General features: G+C 31.4%; 3 protein-coding genes across 3 annotated transcripts; all 3 read right to left on the bottom strand.

Annotated features, from left to right (window-relative positions):
• Positions 1-4,898: 4,898 nt before the first annotated feature.
• Positions 4,899-9,080, bottom strand: LOC139093747 (uncharacterized). The gene is made up of 4 exons (XM_070644575.1): positions 8,916-9,080; positions 8,217-8,764; positions 5,020-7,994; positions 4,899-4,964 (listed from the first exon to the last, which is right to left on the bottom strand). The coding sequence occupies exons 2-4, from the start codon at positions 8,629-8,631 to the stop codon at positions 4,899-4,901; spliced, it is 3,456 nt and encodes a 1,151-aa protein (XP_070500676.1). The 5' UTR covers positions 8,632-8,764; positions 8,916-9,080.
• Positions 9,081-9,237: 157 nt separating this feature from the next.
• Positions 9,238-10,814, bottom strand: LOC139093691 (CLIP domain-containing serine protease B15-like). Its single transcript, XM_070644491.1, has 6 exons — positions 10,536-10,814; positions 10,350-10,406; positions 10,045-10,225; positions 9,832-9,984; positions 9,746-9,766; positions 9,238-9,662 (listed from the first exon to the last, which is right to left on the bottom strand). The coding sequence occupies exons 1-6, from the start codon at positions 10,812-10,814 to the stop codon at positions 9,535-9,537; spliced, it is 819 nt and encodes a 272-aa protein (XP_070500592.1). The 3' UTR covers positions 9,238-9,534.
• A 383-nt stretch (positions 10,815-11,197) lies between these two features.
• LOC139093717 (phenoloxidase-activating factor 3-like) lies at positions 11,198-12,810 on the bottom strand. Its single transcript, XM_070644531.1, has 6 exons — positions 12,366-12,810; positions 12,225-12,281; positions 11,740-11,920; positions 11,521-11,673; positions 11,412-11,432; positions 11,198-11,347 (listed from the first exon to the last, which is right to left on the bottom strand). The coding sequence occupies exons 1-6, from the start codon at positions 12,711-12,713 to the stop codon at positions 11,208-11,210; spliced, it is 900 nt and encodes a 299-aa protein (XP_070500632.1). The 5' UTR covers positions 12,714-12,810; the 3' UTR covers positions 11,198-11,207.
• Positions 12,811-22,544: the final 9,734 nt, after the last annotated feature.

Genomic DNA, 22,544 nt, shown 5'->3' with positions numbered 1-22,544 from the left:
GCCACGATGATCAGCTAGTAAATGAAGCTCAACATTTCCTCCTTTTTCAGCTGATTTTTGGACTGAATTGAGTAAACCTATCATAAAATGAAGTTGTTAATGATGTTGCTGCATAAATATTGATCATCAAAGCCTAATTAAAAGGGAACATGACGAAAAATCTGTCGACAAGCCAGCATGACTCTAAGCTTGATTCAGAATTGATAAAAAACTACTTCAAAAAGATTCACGCCAGCTTTTGGAGCAGATTTATTGTCATTTCGAAGTTAACGCCTTCCGGATAAGTAACCCACTACTAGTAGCCTTGTACCGGATAATAGCAACCCTCACAAGACATACAAACACAAAAAATAAATTATAAGCATTTAAAACTCACCTAAATGACCAGCATCCAATGACGCTGCCAAAAATTTGGCAAGAAAATCATAAAAATTTTGATCATTCATGCTAGGTGTATCAGTATAAGGTGAAATTATAAGAAAATTTGGAATTTCTCTAGATTTCCAAAAAATTGAAAATTTTTCATGATTTTTTGAGGAAATTAGCACCACAATTGATTTATTTTTACATTTTTTGCTTAACTTTTGAACTTCACTTTGTCTTAAATTCTCCCAAACTCCTTCAATTTCAATTTTGAGCAATAAAGTCTCATGATTTTTAGCAAATTCATCTTTAACACTTGGTAAATCGAACACTCGAAGAGCTTCTGTTATATCATTTAAGCCATTAAATGACTTTTCGGTGAATGTGCATGCTGTAGAAGCTATTGATGATTCTATAGCTGCCATCGTGTCTCTTAAAAGTATGTAATTTTCACAAAATATTTAAAAATTCAATTTTTTTCATATAAATCACAAAAACTTTATTTCTAATACACATCTATTCTACTCAGACGTTGAAATAAATCTGATAAGAAGTTCAAAAATACTGATTATTTTGAACCAGCAATATTTGATTAATTTAATTGTATTACTTACACATTAATTTAACAATCAAAACATGACAATCATACGAGATTGACTTTGAGTTTATCGTGCTACTTTAGTTAATTAAATTGGTAATACTTGGAATAATTGAAAAATATTATTGTCCAAAATGTCTTCATGAAACATAGCAAATATATTATTAAATTGAAAAACAAATTTTTAAATTAAGGTTATTGAATTTATTTCACATTTTATTAAAGGTTAAATAGTTGACAAAAATTCATTCACATTTTCAAAATGTGACAAAAAGTTTAAATTGTGTTTTTATTTCTGGTTTAAGTAATCAATCAAGATGATAACAGAAGTAATACATTTTGTTATTTTTACACATGCTCTCCACACAATAATTGAGCATTTTAATTCGCATGATACATGTTTGTTTGAGGAAGTTATTTATTGATTCATTAAAAAAATTTAAAAATTTTATAAATTTATGCAAAAAAGGGAATATTTCGTACAAATTTGGGAATATTTGTGAATATTAGGAAATTTGAAGATCAACTCTATTCCTTATCACTGTTTAGCCTCCTTTTATTCGATTTCATTTTCAGGCATAAATTGTTCAAATATTTTTAATATTTCTTGATTATTTATCCCAAAAATTTTATGAATTAGTTCTTTGAATAATAAAAATGTTTTGGAAAATAAGTTGTTGAAGATAAAAGTTGAAATTTTCTCAAAAATTTCTTGCAATTCTTCATCTGATTCTTTATATTCAATATATTTGTTAACAAGTTTTTCAAACCCCTTAAGTCACTTGACTCCAAGACTTTCAATAGCGGATGACAATTAGCTTCATAACTGTAAAATAGAACTTTTCTGATGCATGTTTTAATTGACTCTTTATCATTTTTGAAAAAATCTATCAAAAATTTATGAAACTTTTCAAATTGCTGCTCTTGCCAAATCTCTAAATATTCTATTCCACTGTTCATGCAGTCAATAAACTCTGACTTATCAGAAAAGAAATTATTTTTCAAATATTCCAAAAATGGATCATATCCTTTATCTCCTATGCTTGATAAAATTTTGAAAAAAAGATTTGGTTTTAATAAAAATTCAGGATATTTTGAATAAACCTTAAATGCAGCTGAACATTTGTATAAATCATTTTCCTCAACAATTGTCAGCAATGGATGTGGACTGTCGACATATTCATTATTAAGGAATTCTTGTAAAAATTGAGTTCTTTTATCATTATTGCCTTCAAAATATTTCATTAAGAATTTCAAAAATGAACTGTAATTTTCTCTTCTTCCAATAATTTCATGTCTGTTATTCTTGCCAATGCAGTCAATCAGATCTTCATTTGACTCAAAAACTTCAATCATAAATTTCTTTAGTGAATCAAATTTGACACTTGGAAGTTTTAATATTTTCTCAAAAAACTCAGACCATGAATTTTTATGCTTTATATAAGCATTTTTAATTCTCTCAAATTGATAGATTGGAGTGTCTTTGTCAATTCCTAAAGAATCTCCAACACACGTTTTGTATAGGACTTTATTAATCAAATCTTTAGCCAGAAGCTCATTTTTTTCAAAATATTCAAAAATTAAACTTTCAAATGATCTAAATTTCTCTTCATTTTTAATAATGTCTAAAATATTATCAGTTTTAATGAATGTTTTAAAGTTTTTAAGATTTGATGAGAATATTTCAAGTATGAACAATTTTAAAATTTCATACATTTCATCTGACATATAATCTGTGAATATAATTGATGAAATTTCGCATTTAATAAAATGTTCTTGAATTTCTTCTGGATTATCTGAATATTTTTTGAACATTTCAATCGCTAACTTCAAATCATTTAAATTTTGTTCATTTATAGCAGTGAAAATTTCTCTGTTATCTTCATTGAACCAAATACATCTAATGCATTCTCTAGCTTTTGCTTGATTATCGTCAAAAATTTCAAACAAGAATTTCTCAAATAATTTCAACTTATTCATATTTTTAAGATTATTTTGCATATTATTGACACAATTTTGAATAATCAATTCTTTTAATAATTCTGGATTACTTTCAAAGACTTCCTTAACAAAATTCGTAACTGTTTCATAACTTTCCTCAGTTACACGATCAAACATGGCTATAAAGAATATCCTTCCTCTGAATATATTTTGAACTTCTTCCCATGATTCTTTATAATCCCTATAAAGTCCATAAACTGTATTTAAATAATCAATACTACATTTTTCCAAAACTTTTATCAAAGGATAAACTCCTTCAAAATAATCAAAAAATAAAATTTTTCTTATAAATTCTAATTTTAAAACTTCATCGGTTCCAAAAAAATCATTTAAAAGTTTTTGCAAAAAATTATAAGTTTCTTCAATAGAAATGACTTTGTAAATTACTCTGTGATTAATACAGTCCACTAGCTGTTCCTTAACTTGGCCAAAAGTGTTTTGAATAAGTTCCAAAAATGCTGGATAAATTTCGTTTGACATGCCGTACATTATGAAGCAAAATACCTGGAATTAAAATAGTAATTTACATTTTTATGGTAATTCAGTCAAATAAATTAAAATAGACACAAAACTACTTACACCATCCGATAATTTAAACATATTTCTCAGTTCCTCATCAGAAGATTTGTACTTTTCATAAAGGTTGCTGATTCTTCTGAACTCATAAGCATTTGCCTTCTCAATCGGCCTCACAAATGGATGTTTTAAAAAATCTTTAAATTCTTCACAAAACATCACAGCATTCATGATTTCCTTGACTTGATCTTCATCATTATTGAAAAATTCGTACAAAAATTTCTCAAAATAGTTAAATTTTTCCTCCATCCATAAAAGTTCTAATTTGAAAAAATAAACGCATCTAAAGATGAGATCAGAAGATGAATTTGAAAAATTTTGGCTAATTGTTGGTTTGCCTGCCATATATCTTCTCGTATGATAAAATTCAGGTTCCTTGACATGATCCTTATTTGCCTTGAATAGTGTGAATAGGAACTTTTTGTAGACTTCGTAGGTTTCCTTAGTCATGTTTAAGAATAATTCCGTTGCAATATTAATGATTATATTCAAATTTGTTACATTTTCCCATGAAATTTCATAATCATCATAAATTTTAAGATTTTTTTCAAATTGAACAACATTTCTCTTCCTTATTGCAGGCAACAGTGGTGCTGAAAACGATAAGTGACCAAAAGTCAATAAGTGCTTCCAAACAAGTTTAGCTTTGGCCTCATTGTTATTATAGTATCCCAATATTAATTTCTTAATAGTTTTAAACTTCTTTTTATCCTCAAAAGCTAGGCTTAGTACTCGTACATCGGATCTGGCCTCAAAGCTTTGGATGAATTTTACATGATCTGATTTATAAATTTCCTTTACAAATGAAATAATTCAGTCGACATTTTGTTGGGTGTCAGTGTAGCCAGGTATAGTAAGTTGTTGTCTTCAGTAAAGATGTCTTTAACGCTGTCATTTGAAGCTTTGTAAGAATCATAAAGAACTTTGAATTTTTGGAACATTTCTTGATTTTTGAATTTGACTGCTCTGAATATTGGATGATTGTCTCTGTGGTAGTTATGAAACAGAACTTTTCGCATGCTTTCTTCATCATTGTTTAAAAGTTCTTTAAGATTGTCTGCCAAATATATCAAACTGTCCTCGTCAGTCCTGAATTTGATAAATGTAATTATAAGGTCAACTAATAGTCGATTGTCTTTTTTTGATAAATCTGCATGCATTGACAGCATCTTCTTCATTTGGTTTATTTCTATCAAGTGGACTCCTTCATAAGCAAAAACCGTATTTCTGCAAATTGTAATCTTTTCATGAATTTTGAAGTTTTTATCAAAATAATCTAAAAATTTTAACAAATTTTTGTTGAATTGTTTGACGGAAAAGTTTTGATTTCCTTCAATTTCACCAATTTCTTCACTTTTTATCAAGCTTTGTTGACTTTTGTTGAATGTTTCATGCCAATTCTCACCAAAAGAGATTGATAATGTCTCTAATAAGTTATGAAGTTTAAAATATCCTATAACATCTGTTTCAATTAAAATTACCCGCAGCATATTTTGTTCCTTATTCAGAAGCCAAAAATCATTCAAAACTGCTTGTTCTCGAATGAAAAATACCGAAAAGAATTTCAAAAACAACAACTGTTCACTGTTAGGATCAAAAAATAATCCATTTTTTATCTCATTAAATTCTTTTAAAATTAAATTTTTAATTCTCTTTTTAAGAACAAATCTTCGTCCTTCTGCTTCATTCTTCATGTAGCACATGATGAATCCAAAAATATTATCAATTGTATCCATGTTCACAAATACTTTAATGACCTTAATAACCTTTACTAGTTCTTCATCTTTCATATAATCTTCAACATTAAACAAAAATGTTAACATAAATTTGGCGACAAAAAACTCAGCATAAGTTCGATGAGTAAAGTCCAAAGCAAAATTATCATTTACTTTAAAATCAAATCCAATTCTGACAAATCCGTAACGTTGAATTCGTTCAGCTGTTAAGTCCTTCTTATTTTCATTCCACATTCCAATGATGTAAGTTTCATTTAATTCATCTTTTTGCATCGCATATAGCAACAATAATGCCAATGCTTGATGAACTTTTTCAAGTGAAATTGTGCTGAATGGATCGCGATCCTTAAAAGCAACTTTCGTATCAACTTGTTCCTTATGACTCATTTCAATTTTTTCAAATATTTCATACAAATCCAATGATTGTTTCTTCAAGTCAATTTGATCATCTTTATACAGTTCAGTGATTATTTTGACCATTAATGGATTGTCGATGTCATAATTGAAATATCCAATATTTTTAATAGATTTAAAGAATATGCTGAAGTCATTAAGAACTTCATCTTTTTTGTTATCGTCGTAATTTTCCGAATTTTGCAACATTTTCAGAATAAAGCCTTCCTTTTCCTTCCATGAGAAAGGAACAAGTCTAAATGGCTTAACATTGAGTTTTTCAGTCAATTGTTTTCCATGGTGTGGTCTTGATGAGACTAGAATCTGATTTTGAGTGTCTTTTTTGATTCTCTTAAGGACGTCGATTATGAATTTATTAAAATGTGGGCTGATTTCATCAACAGCATCAAAAAGGAAAATTACTTTATTATTGATGAATAATTTTTTGAATATTTCAGCTTCAAGAGGCTCGAGATTTAAGATCTGAAGAAGCATCTGCTCAACACGTTCAATTGGAATATTTTTCTCATCAAATTTCTTAAAAATATCTTGACATTTTCTCAACTCAATCATCGATACCCAACAGCTTTTGTACTTTGACTTAAGTTTTAGTGCCAAACATTTGAATGCTGTCGTTTTTCCAGCACCAGGAGCATCAGAAAGGATAAATGTCTGCGATTCTTCTACATGCGATATAATTTCATCGACATTCTTCACTTCTTCCTTCTTTATGTGGGATATATCGCTATTGCAATCAATAAAGTTCCTCTCTGCTAGATTATTTCCTTCATTTGATCTTATTTTGTCTGCAATTTCAATGCTTTTGCCTTCCCATAACATTTCACGAATCTGTTTTGCCGTCATAAGTTTCAATATTTCATGATCTTCTTGAATTACATCGTTAAAAGAAGTAATTTGACCTTGGAAATTTATGTTTGAATGTAAAATTCTCGCTTTCCATGGTCCAGTAAGCTCATCATATGTTATAGGCTGTTTATCATCCAGGAATATTTTAAATATTTTTAATAGCTCATCAAAGTCTTTCTCAACAACATCTTGATGATATTTGAATAATTTCTCAAATTTTAGTCGACGTTCATTAAGTAATTCTGAGTTTATAGCTGCCATACTTGGTGTCTGATCATAATAATGCATCATCATTTGAACAGGTCTTACTATAAACTCAGAATGCTGTAGCTTTTCAGAATATTCCAAGACAGTTCCGACAATGAACCCCTCAATCTCTTTATTCTCGATACATTGATCAACAGCTTCGATAAATTGAGTTTTTTCATTTGATAAGCCCATTGGATATGGATTAAAGCCATTAATATATGTAACAAATACTGCAAAATGACATAACTCATGAATTATGGCACCATAAACTTCATACTTTCTAATTTCATCATTTAAATGCTTTGCTCCTATATAAACTGTATTAATGCCATAGATTCTAGCTAACGATCCTGGTTTACTTTTTGGATCCAAATAGTAAATCGTCTCATGATCAAAGTCAAAGTAAATTGTGAACTTTTTGTATATTGCTGCGATTTTAAGAATTTTAGAGCATGACTCAACAGTATCAATTACTTTAAAAGCTTCTTCTATACAGTTCCAATGTTCTTCATGTTGTCGATCATTAATTCCAATTTTAGAAAGCATCAACAATGTCGTGATGTGTAATTTTGGAAGTTCAATTGCATTTAAACGATGCTCTGACTGCAATGCTTTCTTTTGAGGATCATTTAGGGCTGTATAAAGTTCCTCAAGGTCATCGATCTCATGCTGTCCTATGCTTACTCTTAAGGATATAAGTAATTTGCATACTGGCATTTTTCCCGAACTTAAAGCATGTGCCATAAGGGATTTATTATTTCTATTGTAAAAGTACTTCATGTTAGGTTCTTTGGCTAACTCTTTTTCAATCTTCTCATATTCGGATACTATGGACATGTCATGAATGTTTTCACATTTGATTATGAAGTCTCTAACTTGTTTAGGAGCCTTAATAAATTCAAAATGTATCTCATTATCATTAACTGTATAACAAGCCCTTGGATATTTAGAATTTGCTCTTAATAAGCTTAACATGATTTTCTCAATTTCCACTTTATCACTATCGTCATTTAAATAGTTTTCCCAAACCTTTTCAATCGCATTGCATCCACTGATGTCTTCATGATTAACATCAAGATTGTGTCCTATTAGATTTTCAACCACATCATTTTGGCTGTTCATTGCAGCGAGGATCAAAAGATTTCGTCCATTTTCACTTCCAATATGCTTCAGATCAAATTCTGACCTATAGCTGAAGTTATCTAAGATTCCTGTAATTTTAATGGCAATTAATATTCTACAAAGGAATTGATACTTTGTTCATAGTCAACGACATCGAGGCGGCAGTTTACTTAAAACCATGTCAAAGCAAACCTGGATATTTTGCTCAATTCGCTGGCGCATTGTTCTAAGTAAACCGTCGTACCTAGATCTGCATATCATATCATTGTTATAACTTGTACATCAATGTCTAACTATTAATATCAACTTACCATTTCTGCCTTTCTTGATTTCCTTTGCTAGAAATTTTCTACAAAACTCAGCTGATATGCTATCCAGATCCACAGATTTTAACTTGTCGTCACTAGATAACTTCCAAAATATCGTTGTGCTATCACACGTTTGAAATGTTATCAAAATAGCTTGTGCCAATTTTAAATTACACAAAAATGATGTTATGTCCGGTTTCTTATCCAATTTTTGGGTGATAATGAAAATATATTCTTCAAAATCCACGCATGATGAGTCATCTGGTTTTGAATTAATTTTTAATAAATCTTCCCGTAATTCAAGAAAAGAGTCAACTTCATATTTATAAATTGGATGGCTGACAGCCCCATAACAAAAATTGAAGTCATCATCGGTATCAATTACACAATTTTCATTAATTATTTCGATATTTTCCATTTTTAAATTGAACTTTGTTCACTATTTTGTGTTTATAAAATAATCTTGTGATAACTGTTATCAGCACTTGCTATTGTTTCTTTTTTCGGAGATTATTTCACTATTCTGAGTAATTTTTCAGCTTTAATCGTTTCTAAGAAAATTATATTTAAGCTAACTTGGAAAACGCCAATATTTGTTTAATAAATGAGCGTAGCTCAGGGGCGTAGTCAGTGTCGAATGCTTTTAGTCAAACCCGGAGAACAAACGGCGTAGAAATTGCCGAAAATCCGGTATCGGTTTACCTTTACTCTGGCCTAAAGGTTGAATCGATATGATCCGATCTCAAGTCAGAGTCAAGACATTATTGGGCCAGATTTTCAGCCATTTTTACGCCACGTGCTTTCTGGGAAAGTTAACTTCAAATTAATTTTATAAATAATTAATTCCAATTTGCTGAAATTAAACAAACTGAGTATTTTATCACTATATTCACATTCAAATTCAAGTAATTTTATTATATTTTCCAATTATTTTCAACACTCAAATTAAATAAAAATCAATTTAAGAATTTAAGTGGCTATTTACAACTCAACCGCTGAATAAAGACTGTTTTAATAGAAAAAAATTCGATGATTATATCAAAAGTATAACAAAAGAGCTCAATGTTATATATAAAGGCTGAAAAATAACATAGTTATAATTTTAAAGCAATGGTGGGCAATCTGTATGTCGCGGCACGCTTTTGTCTTGCCAGTGTTTTCTCAAAATTTAATGTACGGCATGCCGTGTGTAGTTTTGATCGAAGTTTACCATAAAGGTGTGCCATGGCGCCAAAAAGGTTGTCCACCACTGTTTTAAAGTCTTATCTCAAATAAACGTATGCTATAATTCAGTATGATGAAATAATTTCTAGGAAAAGAATTAAAAACGAAGAACTTCAGCGTATATCCAATCTATGTACTGATTTATCTTCGTATAAACATCTGGAATATGTGTAACCCTTGAAGATCCATAAGAAGTCAATCCGTAAAGAAAGGTATTTCCGTCACCTTAAACGATTTCATAATATTTTTAAATTGATAATGTCATGACTAGTAAGAATGTTATAACTAGTAAGAAGAATAATACATACTTGTATGATAACTGACTGGACCTTTAAAAATTAACATAAAATTAGTAAATTATCAATTTAATGTAAAGGTTTTGTCCTCATCCTACCTGATTGAATTATACTAGTTCCATTTGGAGAAATGCCACAAAATTGTGTCTCAACAATTTCTGTGTCTAACGCTTTATAGTCTTCCTTACATTTCTGGAATGGATATTCTTCAACGGGCTCTGTCTGCGTCCAATTGGAAATTGTCCTATGATCTGAAATTCAAAAAAAAAAACTTAAACTTAATAACTAATTTAAATAATATGAATACTTACTACGGTCAACAAGAGCTAAAAAACCCGTAATTGAAAATTTTTTTATAATATGCTCATCATTTGCTGATAAGCAAATTGGCTTGATATATTTAGAATTTGGAGTAGCAGTTCGATTCAATTTAATCAGTGCGATGTCATTTTGAAATGAGTTTCTATCATAATTTGGATGGAGTATAACATTCTGTGTGCCAAAAATAATAAATTTCAGATTATTTCAGGGTTCAAAGTTGACTTGAATAGTATACAAAATCGAGACAGATTTAATGTACAAAATGCTTGGTTAGCATTGAGGTCTAGACATATACCTGAACTGCAACATCCTCTCCTTCAGAATTGTCTTTTGGATCATTGTTGATTGATGTCTATTGAAAATTAGAAATTTAATTTGAATCAGTGGTGAGCAGCCTATGTTACTGCACGTATATGTCACGAAAAGCAAAAGGTTGTCCACCACCGATTCTAATAATTCATCTTAACTTTGTCATACTTACCTTTCCTAATTTCACAGTTACTTGCTCACCATAACGACTTTTATTACAATGAGCTGCAACAAGAACCAAGTCATCTGCAATCAATGCACCTGAGCATCTATAAACTGTTTTTCTCCTTTCCTTGAATCCTATGGCTGCTAAAAATGGAAATTCCCCAACATGTGCGGGCCTTTTGCTGCTTGGATGTTCATAGATTTTGTTAGCTTTGCAGTTAGAAGACGTAGGACAACAAACAACAGGAACGTCTCCATTAGATTCACATGGTACGATTTTGGACATTCTTTGTTCAGCAAATAACTTTTTTGCATATTCACAATTTTTCATTTCCGTACAGACTCCAATTTGTTTAGTTGCAAGTCTGCATGGTTCTCTAATTTTTGATGAATTAGTAAAATTTAATAACTGAAGGATCAACAGTATTAAGTTGATTCTATTAGCGACTCTCATTGTCTTATCACTGGATTTGGCTGAAATGATAATACTACTCGAGCTTGTTTTTACGAATAAATTAAGAATAATACACAGACTTGTCTGTTTATTAAATTGTATGAAGCTTCCCCCACTCAGGATTTTAATCAAAAATGCAGATTGTGAAAATGTCGAAATTGATTCAAATTTTATTATTTTTGCTGATCTTACTGAAATTTAACAAATTGTAGAATAAAATAATTTCTACAAAAAATATTGAAAATTAAGAACTTCAGCGTATATCCAATCTATGTACTGATTTATCTTTGTATAGACATCTGGATAATTGACACCACATTCTCTTCCATAGGATGCCATTCCATATAGAAAAGTATTTCCATCACCTTAAATGATTTTAAAATATTTTTAAATTGGAACTAATGTTATATTCTCATCAAAAATACGTACTTGTATGATAAATGACAGGACCTTTAAAAATTAACATAAAATTAGTAAAATATCAAATTATTACAGCTTTTGTACATGGTTATGATTGGTAAGTAAGTAGTCATCCTACCTGATTGACATATATTAGTTCCATTTGGATTGAGACCACAAAATTGTGTTTCAAAAATTATTCTGTCGGACTCTTTATAGAGTTCCTTACATTTTTGGAATAGATATTCTTCAACAGGCTCTGTCAACGTCCAGTTGGAAATTATCTTACGATCTGAAAATAAATGCATCAAGTCAAAGTTACTTATACATTTAATTATAAATTTATTTGAATACTTACTATTGTCATCAACAGCCATAAAACCCGTAATTGTGAATTTTTTGGGAATATCCTCATCACTTGATGATAAGCAAATTGGCTTGATATATTTAGAATTTGGAGTCGCAATTCTATTCAATTTAATCAAAGCGATGTCATTTTGATGATTTTGCCTCTTATAATCAGGATGATGTATTATATTCTGTGCATCATAAAGTAATACATTGTATATGTGCAAAATAAGACTTGGAATTATGGGGTATTATATTGTGTAAAGAACATAGCTTAAAGTCGACTAGACTCGACTCAACTCCGACTCGACTCGACTCCGACTCGACTCAACTCGACTCAATTCCGACTCGACTTAACTCCGACTCGACTCAATTCTGACTCGACTCGACTCTGACTCGACTCGACTCCGAAAAAAAAGCTATGTTTAAAACTCGAATTCTGCATGAATTTCTAATGAAAAATGTAGTTAATATATAGCTCAAGTTTAAAAATACCTGAATTGTGACGTCTTCGCCTTCAGAATGGTCTTTGGGATCATTGTTTAAAGACGTCTAAAATTAGATTTAAATTTTCCATAAATTCCATAATTATCTCATCTTTTTTTAGCAATTTATTAATATTTTGCTTTAGCTTACCATTCCTAATTTCACAGTAACTGGTAAAGAGGAACGAATGACACAATGAGCTGGAACAAGAACCAAGTCATCTGCAATCAATGTGCCTGAACATCTGTATTTTATTGAATTTTCCGATCCTTCGAATCCAATTGCTGCTAAAAATGGATATTCTCCTACATTTGCGGGTCTTTTGCTGTTTGAGTTGCTATAGACTTTATTAGTTTTGCAGTTAGAAGACGTTGGCTCACTTGGTGGAAGTGTAACTGGACAGCAAACAACAGGAGCATCACCATCAAAATCACACGGTTTTATTTCGGATATTCTTTGTTCAGCGAATAATTTTTTTGCATATTCACAATGTTTCATTTCCGTACAGACTCCAATTTGTTTAATTTCAAGTCTGCATGCTTCTTTGATTTTTAATGAATTTGTAAAGTTTAATACCTGAAGGATCAACAGTATTAAGTTGATTTTATTAGAGACTATCATCGTCTTATCACTGGATTTGGCTGAAATGATAATACTACTCGAGATTATTTTTGCGAATAAATTAAGAATACTGCTCAGAATTGCCTTTTTATTACAATGTATGAAGCTTCCCCCACTCAGGATTTCAATCAAAAATGTTTTATATTTTTCACGCCTTGATCTAGTACACAGTCAGAGAATGATGCATCACCCACGAATGAATAATCAACGTAAAGCATAACATCATACACAAAAGGTCAACAACCTAGTGTAGGGGTACTTATGATGTAACACCAAATTATGAATTTATAGACATCAAAAAACCATGTTCAGTAAAATTAAAATTGTTAAGCATTTAAAAAAATTCAAAAGGTTGTCATAATTTCACTAGACAGTCATCCTCTTAGACTTCACCCCCGCAAAGTAAATGCGAAAGCTATGCGTAACAACGTCTAGAAAAATATGTCATAATGTTGAGCGTCATCATTTAAAAACTTCTTTATGAATAAGTTGCGGGGAGTTTCCAATCTCTGTTGTATACAGTAGAATTGATAACAGTTTGACCTTCTGATCAGTAGGTCAATTGAATTAGTATTACGAACATCACAGTGTTTTCTGAACATTATTTTGTGTTACGGCATAATTTGATTGTAGAATTTTTTGTTGCACAATTTATTTACGGTCAGCTAGAACGCTAGACAGCTTCTAGGTTCCTTTTGGTATTGGTAATTCGCAAATGGCATTCCACGAAACAGTCAGTTTAGACAACAACTGAGAGAGTCCATTAATTGTAGATGATCTGTATGGCCAGTAAAGTTAGTAAAGTAGACTAGATTTTTCTATCGATAGACCAAAATACTAAAAATGGGTAAACAGCACACAGTTTTGGCAAAACTGCTTTATAAATCAAAAATGCAGCTCAAATCAAATTAAAACACACAAAATTTTATAAAAATCAAACACGATTTTTTATTTAAATATTCTTTAACTTTTACACTAAAATTAAGATCCAGGACAACATGCTAATGGGATAAATTCTCGAGGTTTACAAAATATAATTTCACCAAACTTCTTTTCCGCAAATAATTTCTTTGCTTGCTGACAATCCCTCAATTCTTGACATTTTCCACTCTGATTATTTCCTAAGTCACAAGTGTCTCCAATATTTTGTGCTGAATTTGCATTTTGTGCATTTGAGTTCCAAAATAAATTCAGAAGTAATACAATAAGAATTAATTTGATAATCACTTTCATTTTGAACTTAAATTGATGTCTATGCAGCCTCGAATGAACTCAAACTGAATGTTATCATTTTGTGTTTTACTTTTTATATAAATAATCAGAAATTCATCACTTTCGTTCATACACAAACAATCGGGGGATCTCATTAAGATGCATTATCCTCGGTTTTGGAATATCCCGTACAGTTTTTTAACAAAATATCCGGATTGGCACAATTTATTCGTAGCAGTTATGTGGCTATTATATGGCGTCCTAGTGACAATTTTGAAGTTAACTTAAGTTTCTTACATACTAACTTCGCTGACCGTACAGATCAACTGTGACCCATGGCCTCTGCTAAAAATGTTATCTGCCTTATCTAATTTATCTACTTGGATGCCACTTGACCGCCGTTTGGCTGTAAAGTGTCACTCAAATTGGGAGTGAGAGAGAACAATTGCAGCCAATATTGATCATGCATGGGCAATGGACAGCATACTGCTAATCTTGGATAAAAACTCTGCATTTTGCAATTCAAAATTTGATCATACTTCTTTTCTAGAAATAATACTTTTGCATATTGACAATTCCTCAGATCTTGACATGTTCCACTTTGATTATTTCTTAAGTCACAAGAGTCTCCAATATTTTTTGATGAACTTGCAGTTTGTGCATTTGAGTCCCAAAATAAATTCAGAAGTAATACAGTAAAAATTACTTTGATAATCACTTTCATTTTGAATTAATATTGATGCAACTCTTTGTATCCTCAAATGATGAATAATTAATTTAAACTAAAAGTTATTATTTTGGGAGTTTTCTTTTATAGGAACAATCAGAAATACCCCACTTTCGCTCTTATAGATTTACATATAGATGCATAATTCTCTCCAGTTTTAAGAAATATTTTAAAAGTTACTTTGTGCTTCGTTAAAGATCTGTGAGGCTTCTTCAATAAAATTCACCAACCGCCTTCCCATCCGCTCATTTTCAATAACTCAGAACCGTACAATGCTACTGGAAGAATAAGTGTCTTATATATCGTAAGCTTGAAACATCTGGATATTCTCGTTGACACGAGTAGATGTCTGATAATGCATGAAGGTTATCTCCATTGATTAATAATATTATTGAAATTATTGGTTGTTACTCGCTGATAATGAATGAAGGTTATCTGCTGTTATTTATTAAAAATATTATTTTATTCAAGTTCAAATTACAAAATTTAAGGTGCTACTCAAGTTGAGAGAACATGTCCAGCAAATCTTGATTATGCTCGTCTAAAAGACAGCACACTGCTAATTTTGGAGAAAAACAAGGTTGCCGAATTTTGCAAGGCTTAATTTCATCATACTTCTTTTCCAGAAATAATTGTTTTGCATATTGGCAATTCTTCACCAGTTGGCATCTTCCTCTTTGATTATTTCCCAAGTCACATGAATCACCAATATTTTGAAATGATCTTGGAATTCCTGCATTTGAGCTGCTCAAAAATGCAAATAAATTCAGAAGTATTACAGTAATAATCACTTTCATATTGAATTAATATTAATGCAAGTCTTTATGTCCTCAAATAATGAATAATTCAAACTGAGCGTTATCAATTTGAGAGCTTCTTATAATGTGAATAATCAGAAATTATAAAAAAAATTCTCGATTAAATAATCAAACTATGAGATCACTACAGTGGATTATCTCTCATTTTAGATTGAATTATAGTAAGTTGAAGCAGTTCAAGGTACTCGCTGGTCATATAGAAAGTTTTTGGCTCAAATTTGGTATGATAACAAGCTTTTCGTGGATTCAAATCCAGTCATTTTCAAATTTGTCCTTCTTCGAATGTTTAAACACTTTGACTGATTAATGTACGAGATCAAATCATGACTGGTCCTCTGGGCAACATTGGATTAAAAAGTGTAGCAGGGACTAGAGCTGCATAATTGTCTTAGGATTGGAATATTATCTGAAAAGACTAAATATCCCGAGTAGCTTTATTAATTCTAGGGCAATACTATATCACCAAGTTGACTGCATAACCATAAATATTGCCACTTAGATGTCATGTGGTCGTGATTTTGCTACCATGAAAAACTTGAATTCATTAAAATTTGAATAAAAATCTAAGTAAGCATTTGAAAATTACTTAGAAAATTCCCTAAACATCAATTTCAAGATTCAGTCAACGAATCAGCAACCTTTAGCAATCGAATATAAATCTAAATGGAGCAAAACACATTGGTAATTTTGATTTTTTTCTACAAGATTAATTCCGATTTCTATACAATAATAAAATATCATTTTCATATCCCCATTCCAAGTCAAAAATATTTCTCCGTATAACGCTTACATTTCCACTAGATAGCACCGAACTCAATATCGCAAAATCATCACCCTACACACTTCGATTTGGGAATCAAGTCATTCGAATGTAAGCACAAAAATTTAATATGTAATCAAACATTATTCATCATTTTTATGACTTTTTTCATCACATTTCGAACATTTTTTTTCATTTTATGTGCCAGGCAATTGTCAGTCATCAATCGATGTTATTCATACATATGCTACTTGAGCTTACAGTCTGAAAGAAATGAGAATGTCACAGTGATGAAGAAATTTCAACTCAATTTTGGATTTTTACACTCGAATGATGATGTCATATTTCCGTCATGTAGTATCGGTGATGGTGGCGATACTGATGATGGCAGACTACATGAGATTTCAACACCTGGTACAATATGTATTGAAAATATGATTCGCATACCGATTGAGTCACGGCAAGCATTTAAAATAACGAAGACAATCATTTGTCAAATAAAATTTCATAAAGAATTTGATGACAGTGAAAAACATCTCGATACAGCAACAGTAAAGGCTTATGAAACATTTTTAAATGATGAGATTTTGACAGATTGCATCATTTTATGTGAGAATGGGAAGAGTGTTAAAGTACATAAAGTGATGCTTGCTGCTCATAGTTCTATTTTTTATTCAATGCTGCAAAATTCCAATGAAATTAACATGAAGAATGTTCAGCATAATATAGTGATGGAAATGAAGCGCTTCCTTTATTGTCGGAAGATTAATGGAAGTGAATATATTCTTTTGGAGATGTTGAAACTTGCTGATGAGGTAATGTTAATACTTTTTTTTTTGTGAATGAAAAATTAAGGAGCTGTGAAATTAATGGGAAATTACCTTTTATGGTAGGGATGTTGGATATTATAGTTTGGAGTAATTTAAGCTTTAATTTATAGTTGGAATTTTAATTTTGGATAATGATTAAGGAATGAATAATAATAAGTTAGCGATAGTCAAGGGTCAGAACTTAGGATAGCTTCTTAGATGGAGAGTGTCTGCGATTTTATACTGTCTGTTGAGCTGACTCAATACATGTTCAAGGGAAAAGGCGTTCTGGTGCTCTAAGAGCAACATGGCGAAGGAATGAAGGAATGTCAGTTAGATGTCAAAATTGAGAGTTTGTATAAACTTTGTAATTCGGCCAGCAATAGAGTCAGATGGAAAGCAATTTTTAGCAACTTAGAGCTCCAAGTCAAAGCTTGGTTCCAAGCAATTCAAGTTCCATTCATAATCTGGTTCTGTACTATCCTGCCGTTGAATTGCTTCCACTAATCGTAACCTGTTGATAGCCATTTTGACATTCATCATCCAAAACTCTCTAATTTAGCCTAATGCCTCAAAATTCTAAATCACATTTAAATTCACTTACCTTATATTGCCAAAAAATTCATCAAAGCATCTCATAAATCTCTTTCATGTCCTTCCATTTGAAGCAACAAATTTCATTCCTTCAAATATTCAGCTTCCCTCATAATCATTATGCATTCTCACTTATTATCATCCTTTCTACCATTTCATTCACCATAGTACGAGATTAATGACTTGAAGAAATTCAGTGAACATCAACTTATGCGAGGTGTAACAATTCAAACAGCTGTAGAGCGCGCCATTCTTGCTCATGTTAATAAAGCTACAATTCTAAAGAATTTCATCCTTGAATATATTTGCAAGTATGTTGAGTATTTTTTTCATACTTTTTTCATTTTATTCTATAAATCAGTGGTGGGCAACCTTTTTTTTTGTGGCACACTTTGGTTGTAAGCTTCGACCGAAACTGCACACGGCAAGCAGTTCATAGCATTTCCCAACATTTTGACATCACAAGTATGCCGCGCACGTAGGTTGCCTATCACTGACATAAATGAATGTGCAGCGAAGCTAGCACAGCTACCATCATTAATCTTAATTTTATCACTTCCACTTTACACAGTCGCTGGAACACGATCAAAGAAAATGAAGTGAATCTTGCTATGCTTGATGAATATCCTTTAATGCTTCGCGAGATCATTAACAAATTTGCATTGCGTGATAACAAAAAGAATAATGAAAATTTTGTTTGTTGATATAAAATTTTGGAATTTTGTAAATAAATTGTTTAAAATTGGAAATGTTTGTCGTTTTGTCTGTTTTCTTGGCACTCACATAGAATTTAATTAGGAACATTTGTATTCTGTTCTGATCTCGGTAGAGTAAAATCAAGGTATGACATTTTATAAACTTGACATTTCTTGATAAGATGCACAAATTTCATTGCAAGATACCCTGTAAGATGCATAAATAACAAGCTTAAAATTAGACAAATGGTCGACTGATCGCAGCTTGATTTTCTCTGGTTTTTAGGAATAATTAGGAAATTCAATTCATCTAGATACTTTTGTTTGGTTGTCCCATGAGTATGTACTTCATAAAGGTATATTAACCAGATATTTAAAGCTTAGATTCAGTCCTATATTATCCTTAAAACATGGCTTAACTAACTTTCCTATCCTAGGTTCTATTTTAGACTGTGCTTTTTAGCACACAAGTCAATTTATTTATGATTATCAAATGTCATGCGGCTTTCAAATTTAAACGGCAACCATTTAATGTTAACAAATCTGTTCGTGATGAAAACTTAGAGAATTTGGGTGGATCCTTTCCCATTTGTGTCATTAATGCATAAAAACACATTAAATTAAAATCTGGCAACTAGAACAACGTTCCCGAACAGTATATCGTGTTCTCTATGGCATCTGTATTTTGCCTTATTAACGGAACCACGCGAAGTTGCCCTAGCAGTGCAGCATAAAATTATCCTAACAGTAAAAATTGAAGTTATACTGACGGTGCCGTAACTACTGATTTTGGCACATTTTTAAGGCGAAAGATGTCATTCCGCACTATGTGCCGCTTAAAGTTTACCCTATAAAATGCGCTTAAGCTGTTGTATAGCTTATCCAAACCATAACTTCCATACAAATTTCCCTATGTGTAAGCAATGAATAAAAGAATGATTAAAATCTTTATGATTTCACTCTTCAAGCACATTAAATGATATAAAAAAGTAAAAATAAACATTGAATAAGGCACAAAAGAAAAAAATACTTTTTTTATATTCATTCATGGGCCTTTCATGCTTTATTATCGCATTAGAAGAAGCCTTTTTTTATTTGCATCAAGAGAATTCATTTATGTTTGATAATGCTCAAAGTTATTATCATAAAAATTACTTTAAAATGTCTGCCTTAATGCTTTATAGATGAATTTCTTCATTTTTTTCTTTGCGAGCATCTTTTTTTTATTTGCGACTTTAAAATAAAAAATTGCCTTCTGATTACACACACAAATACAGTAAATTTCTTCATTTTCTTGATACGTACTTTATTATTCTAAATTTGGTATAATAAAGTCGTTGAATGATGAAAATATTGAGATAGAAATTTATGCTTTAAATTCGTATAAATTTTCTTTTATTCCTCACATTATGCATTAAATTATGGCGATGGGAGCAAAACGATGAAGATTATTGCTCTTTACAACAAAGTGGATTTGAAATTTAATAAATTGCTTGAGCATTTAGGAAAGATAAATTTTGTGCAGCACAAGCAAATAATAATAGAATGTATAGATGACTCAGTGATCTAGTGCATGGTGTCTTATTTACTTCGCTGGCCGTACAGGTCAACTGTGATCCATGGCCTCCCTCAGATGTCACCTAAAACTGGTTCTATCGTCGGCTTCCGTCTGCCAATTGTTAATTCCAAATGCAATACTGTCTCTATCGTCATCTCTATCTCTTATCATACACAAAGTGGGATTCAAAGACCTTATTTAGTGGATCTGAACAGTACATGGTGTCTAGTAAAATATAAGGTTGTTCTACTGGCTAGGATCTTGAACTCGAGCAGTAAAGGTTGCAAATTCTTGGGAAAACTCTTAGATCTTACATGTATCCATATCAAATAAATCAGCAACAAACAGTATCAAATAAATCAGAACAACCGAATTTGCCAATTGACATAGCAGCAACAAAGTATGGAAAGTCTTTTGAACCTAAGCGATCGGCACATATTGAAATGTTGCCACCATGGCGAGAACAACCGAATTTGCCAAGTGACTGCCATTTGGATCTAAGCACACTACCACCTCGTCGCCGTGGTGGCAACATTTCAACGAGTGCCGATCGGGCTAAACTCTATGCCATGAGTGTGACTTAGAGAATGCTGACCTAATATAGACTAGATGAGCAAGCTTGTGAACGTTGCTGTCAGCTTACTCTACTCTTGAGAACACGCTCTTTACCTGATTTGTCGAGGCTATTCATGAACATCTCACGACCTTCTTAAAAACACAAGAATTAAGCAATGTACATCTGTAAATTCAGTCTCTATTCCCACTTATTGACTGATATAGTCATTAAACCTGTCAAATATAAATTTCACAAGTCGTTACTAACTACATCCGTTTCTCACTATCAAGTTAGTTCCACCGTCAAATTCTCAATCAATCATGAACAATTTTTTTTTTGATTTCTTCTTTACAGTCGACTTAAAATGCGAGTATAAACACCCATGAAAGTTATAAATCAAATCAAAACAGCTATTAATTAAGTTTATTGAGCAAGAAATTGGTTTTAATTTTTTTCATTTCTTTAAACAATCTTTTTTCAACCAATAAATTGCCTATCATCAATAAAAAGAATTAAATTAACAATATCAACAACAAAACAGACCCAAAAGTGAATGAGAAGTCACGAGAATAAACACACAAAATAAATCGATGACTTTTAAGAAGAAAAAAAGCTGATTGAGTGTGGGTGGCACAATAATAACATCGAATAAGTCTCAGTAGAGGAAATTCTCAAGAGCAATAAGCCAAAAAAATCAGAAAAACATACAGACCAGACATACGATACAATGAACAACTTTCGATCAATCTTCATTTAATAATTAAGGAGAAAATTACTTTAATGACACTACTTAAATTATTTCTAAACTCTTCATCGTTATGCCTGTGTACAATATCATCTTATTTTCTTATTTAAGGAGAGACTTGTTGAGTCATCTTTTAAATTTTCATTTTCGTTTATATGCGATAAAAGACGGTATAAACGTTGAATTTATGAATTCTTAAAATATCTTGCCGACTTTCTTCTCGCTTCATTGCTTAGTGAGAATCTTAAATTGTTGCATCGCAGGGTTGTTGAAGGTTGTTTGAGAGATTGCTCTTGCTGAGATTTTAGGTACCGTAGTGGTCTTCCAAAGAGCTCATGGGATTGCTGTGTGAGCAACAAAACAAAAATGTTGTGAATTAGAAAATGGCAGAAGTTATCTAAAGGCAGATCCAGCTTCCGACGAACTCTTAATGCGGCAATGGGTCCTCGTCTGTCTCAACCATGAAAGCATGCTCTTTATCTGTTTTGGACTTTTAGTTTATGGATAATGGCTATAAAGCAGTTCTTTTGTCAGTTAGGGACTGTATGCGTTTTGAGAGGATTTGTCAAAATTTAGTTGACGTGGGCTAGTTGATTTCAAGGTAGTATCCAGGAAGAAGTTCATTATTGCTCTTAATCAAACTACGAGATAATTTCAGGTCCATTCTGACAATATTCTAGACAATTTATGAGAATCCTCTAGCTATCGTCCCTATTGAAACTCCTGATCCGTTCCTTAATCCAACGTTGCCATGAGGTCCATGGCTTGATCACGTACATTAATGAGTCGAATTATGAAAAATTCTGACAAAGGACAAATTTGGATAACACTGGATTTGAATACACAATCTTATTTATTTGACAAGTAAAGCACTTAGGAACTGTTTAACATGATACCAAGATTCTGTGGGTTGCATGTAAATTCAAGCAAAAAGAAGCTTGTTCTGAAAAAATTCTGACAACACCCCAGTAATGACTAGTGTATTTAGGGTTTCCCGGTATACAGAAATCTCGGTATCGGGGAACATTCAGCCCGGATTAATCTCGAAATCCAAGGTTCAGTCTTTTTGATTCCGTAATTCAAAAATCACCCCAGTAACAACCAATAGAACTCTAGCATCACAACTCTGTGGCAGCTCATGCTACTGGCATATTTCTCTCAAATAATCTTTAATATAAATTTCTCAATACACTTTAAACTAATTGAAAAACATTCTAAACATAAATCTCTTACT

Source organism: Chironomus tepperi, unplaced genomic scaffold (genome assembly GCF_022539635.2).
Source record: "Chironomus tepperi strain 1889 unplaced genomic scaffold, CSIRO-AGI_Ctep_v1 contig_337, whole genome shotgun sequence".
NCBI lineage: Eukaryota > Metazoa > Arthropoda > Insecta > Diptera > Chironomidae > Chironomus > Chironomus tepperi.
The sequence above is the reverse complement of the archived record's forward strand: the minus strand, read 5'-3'. Positions and strand labels throughout refer to the sequence as shown.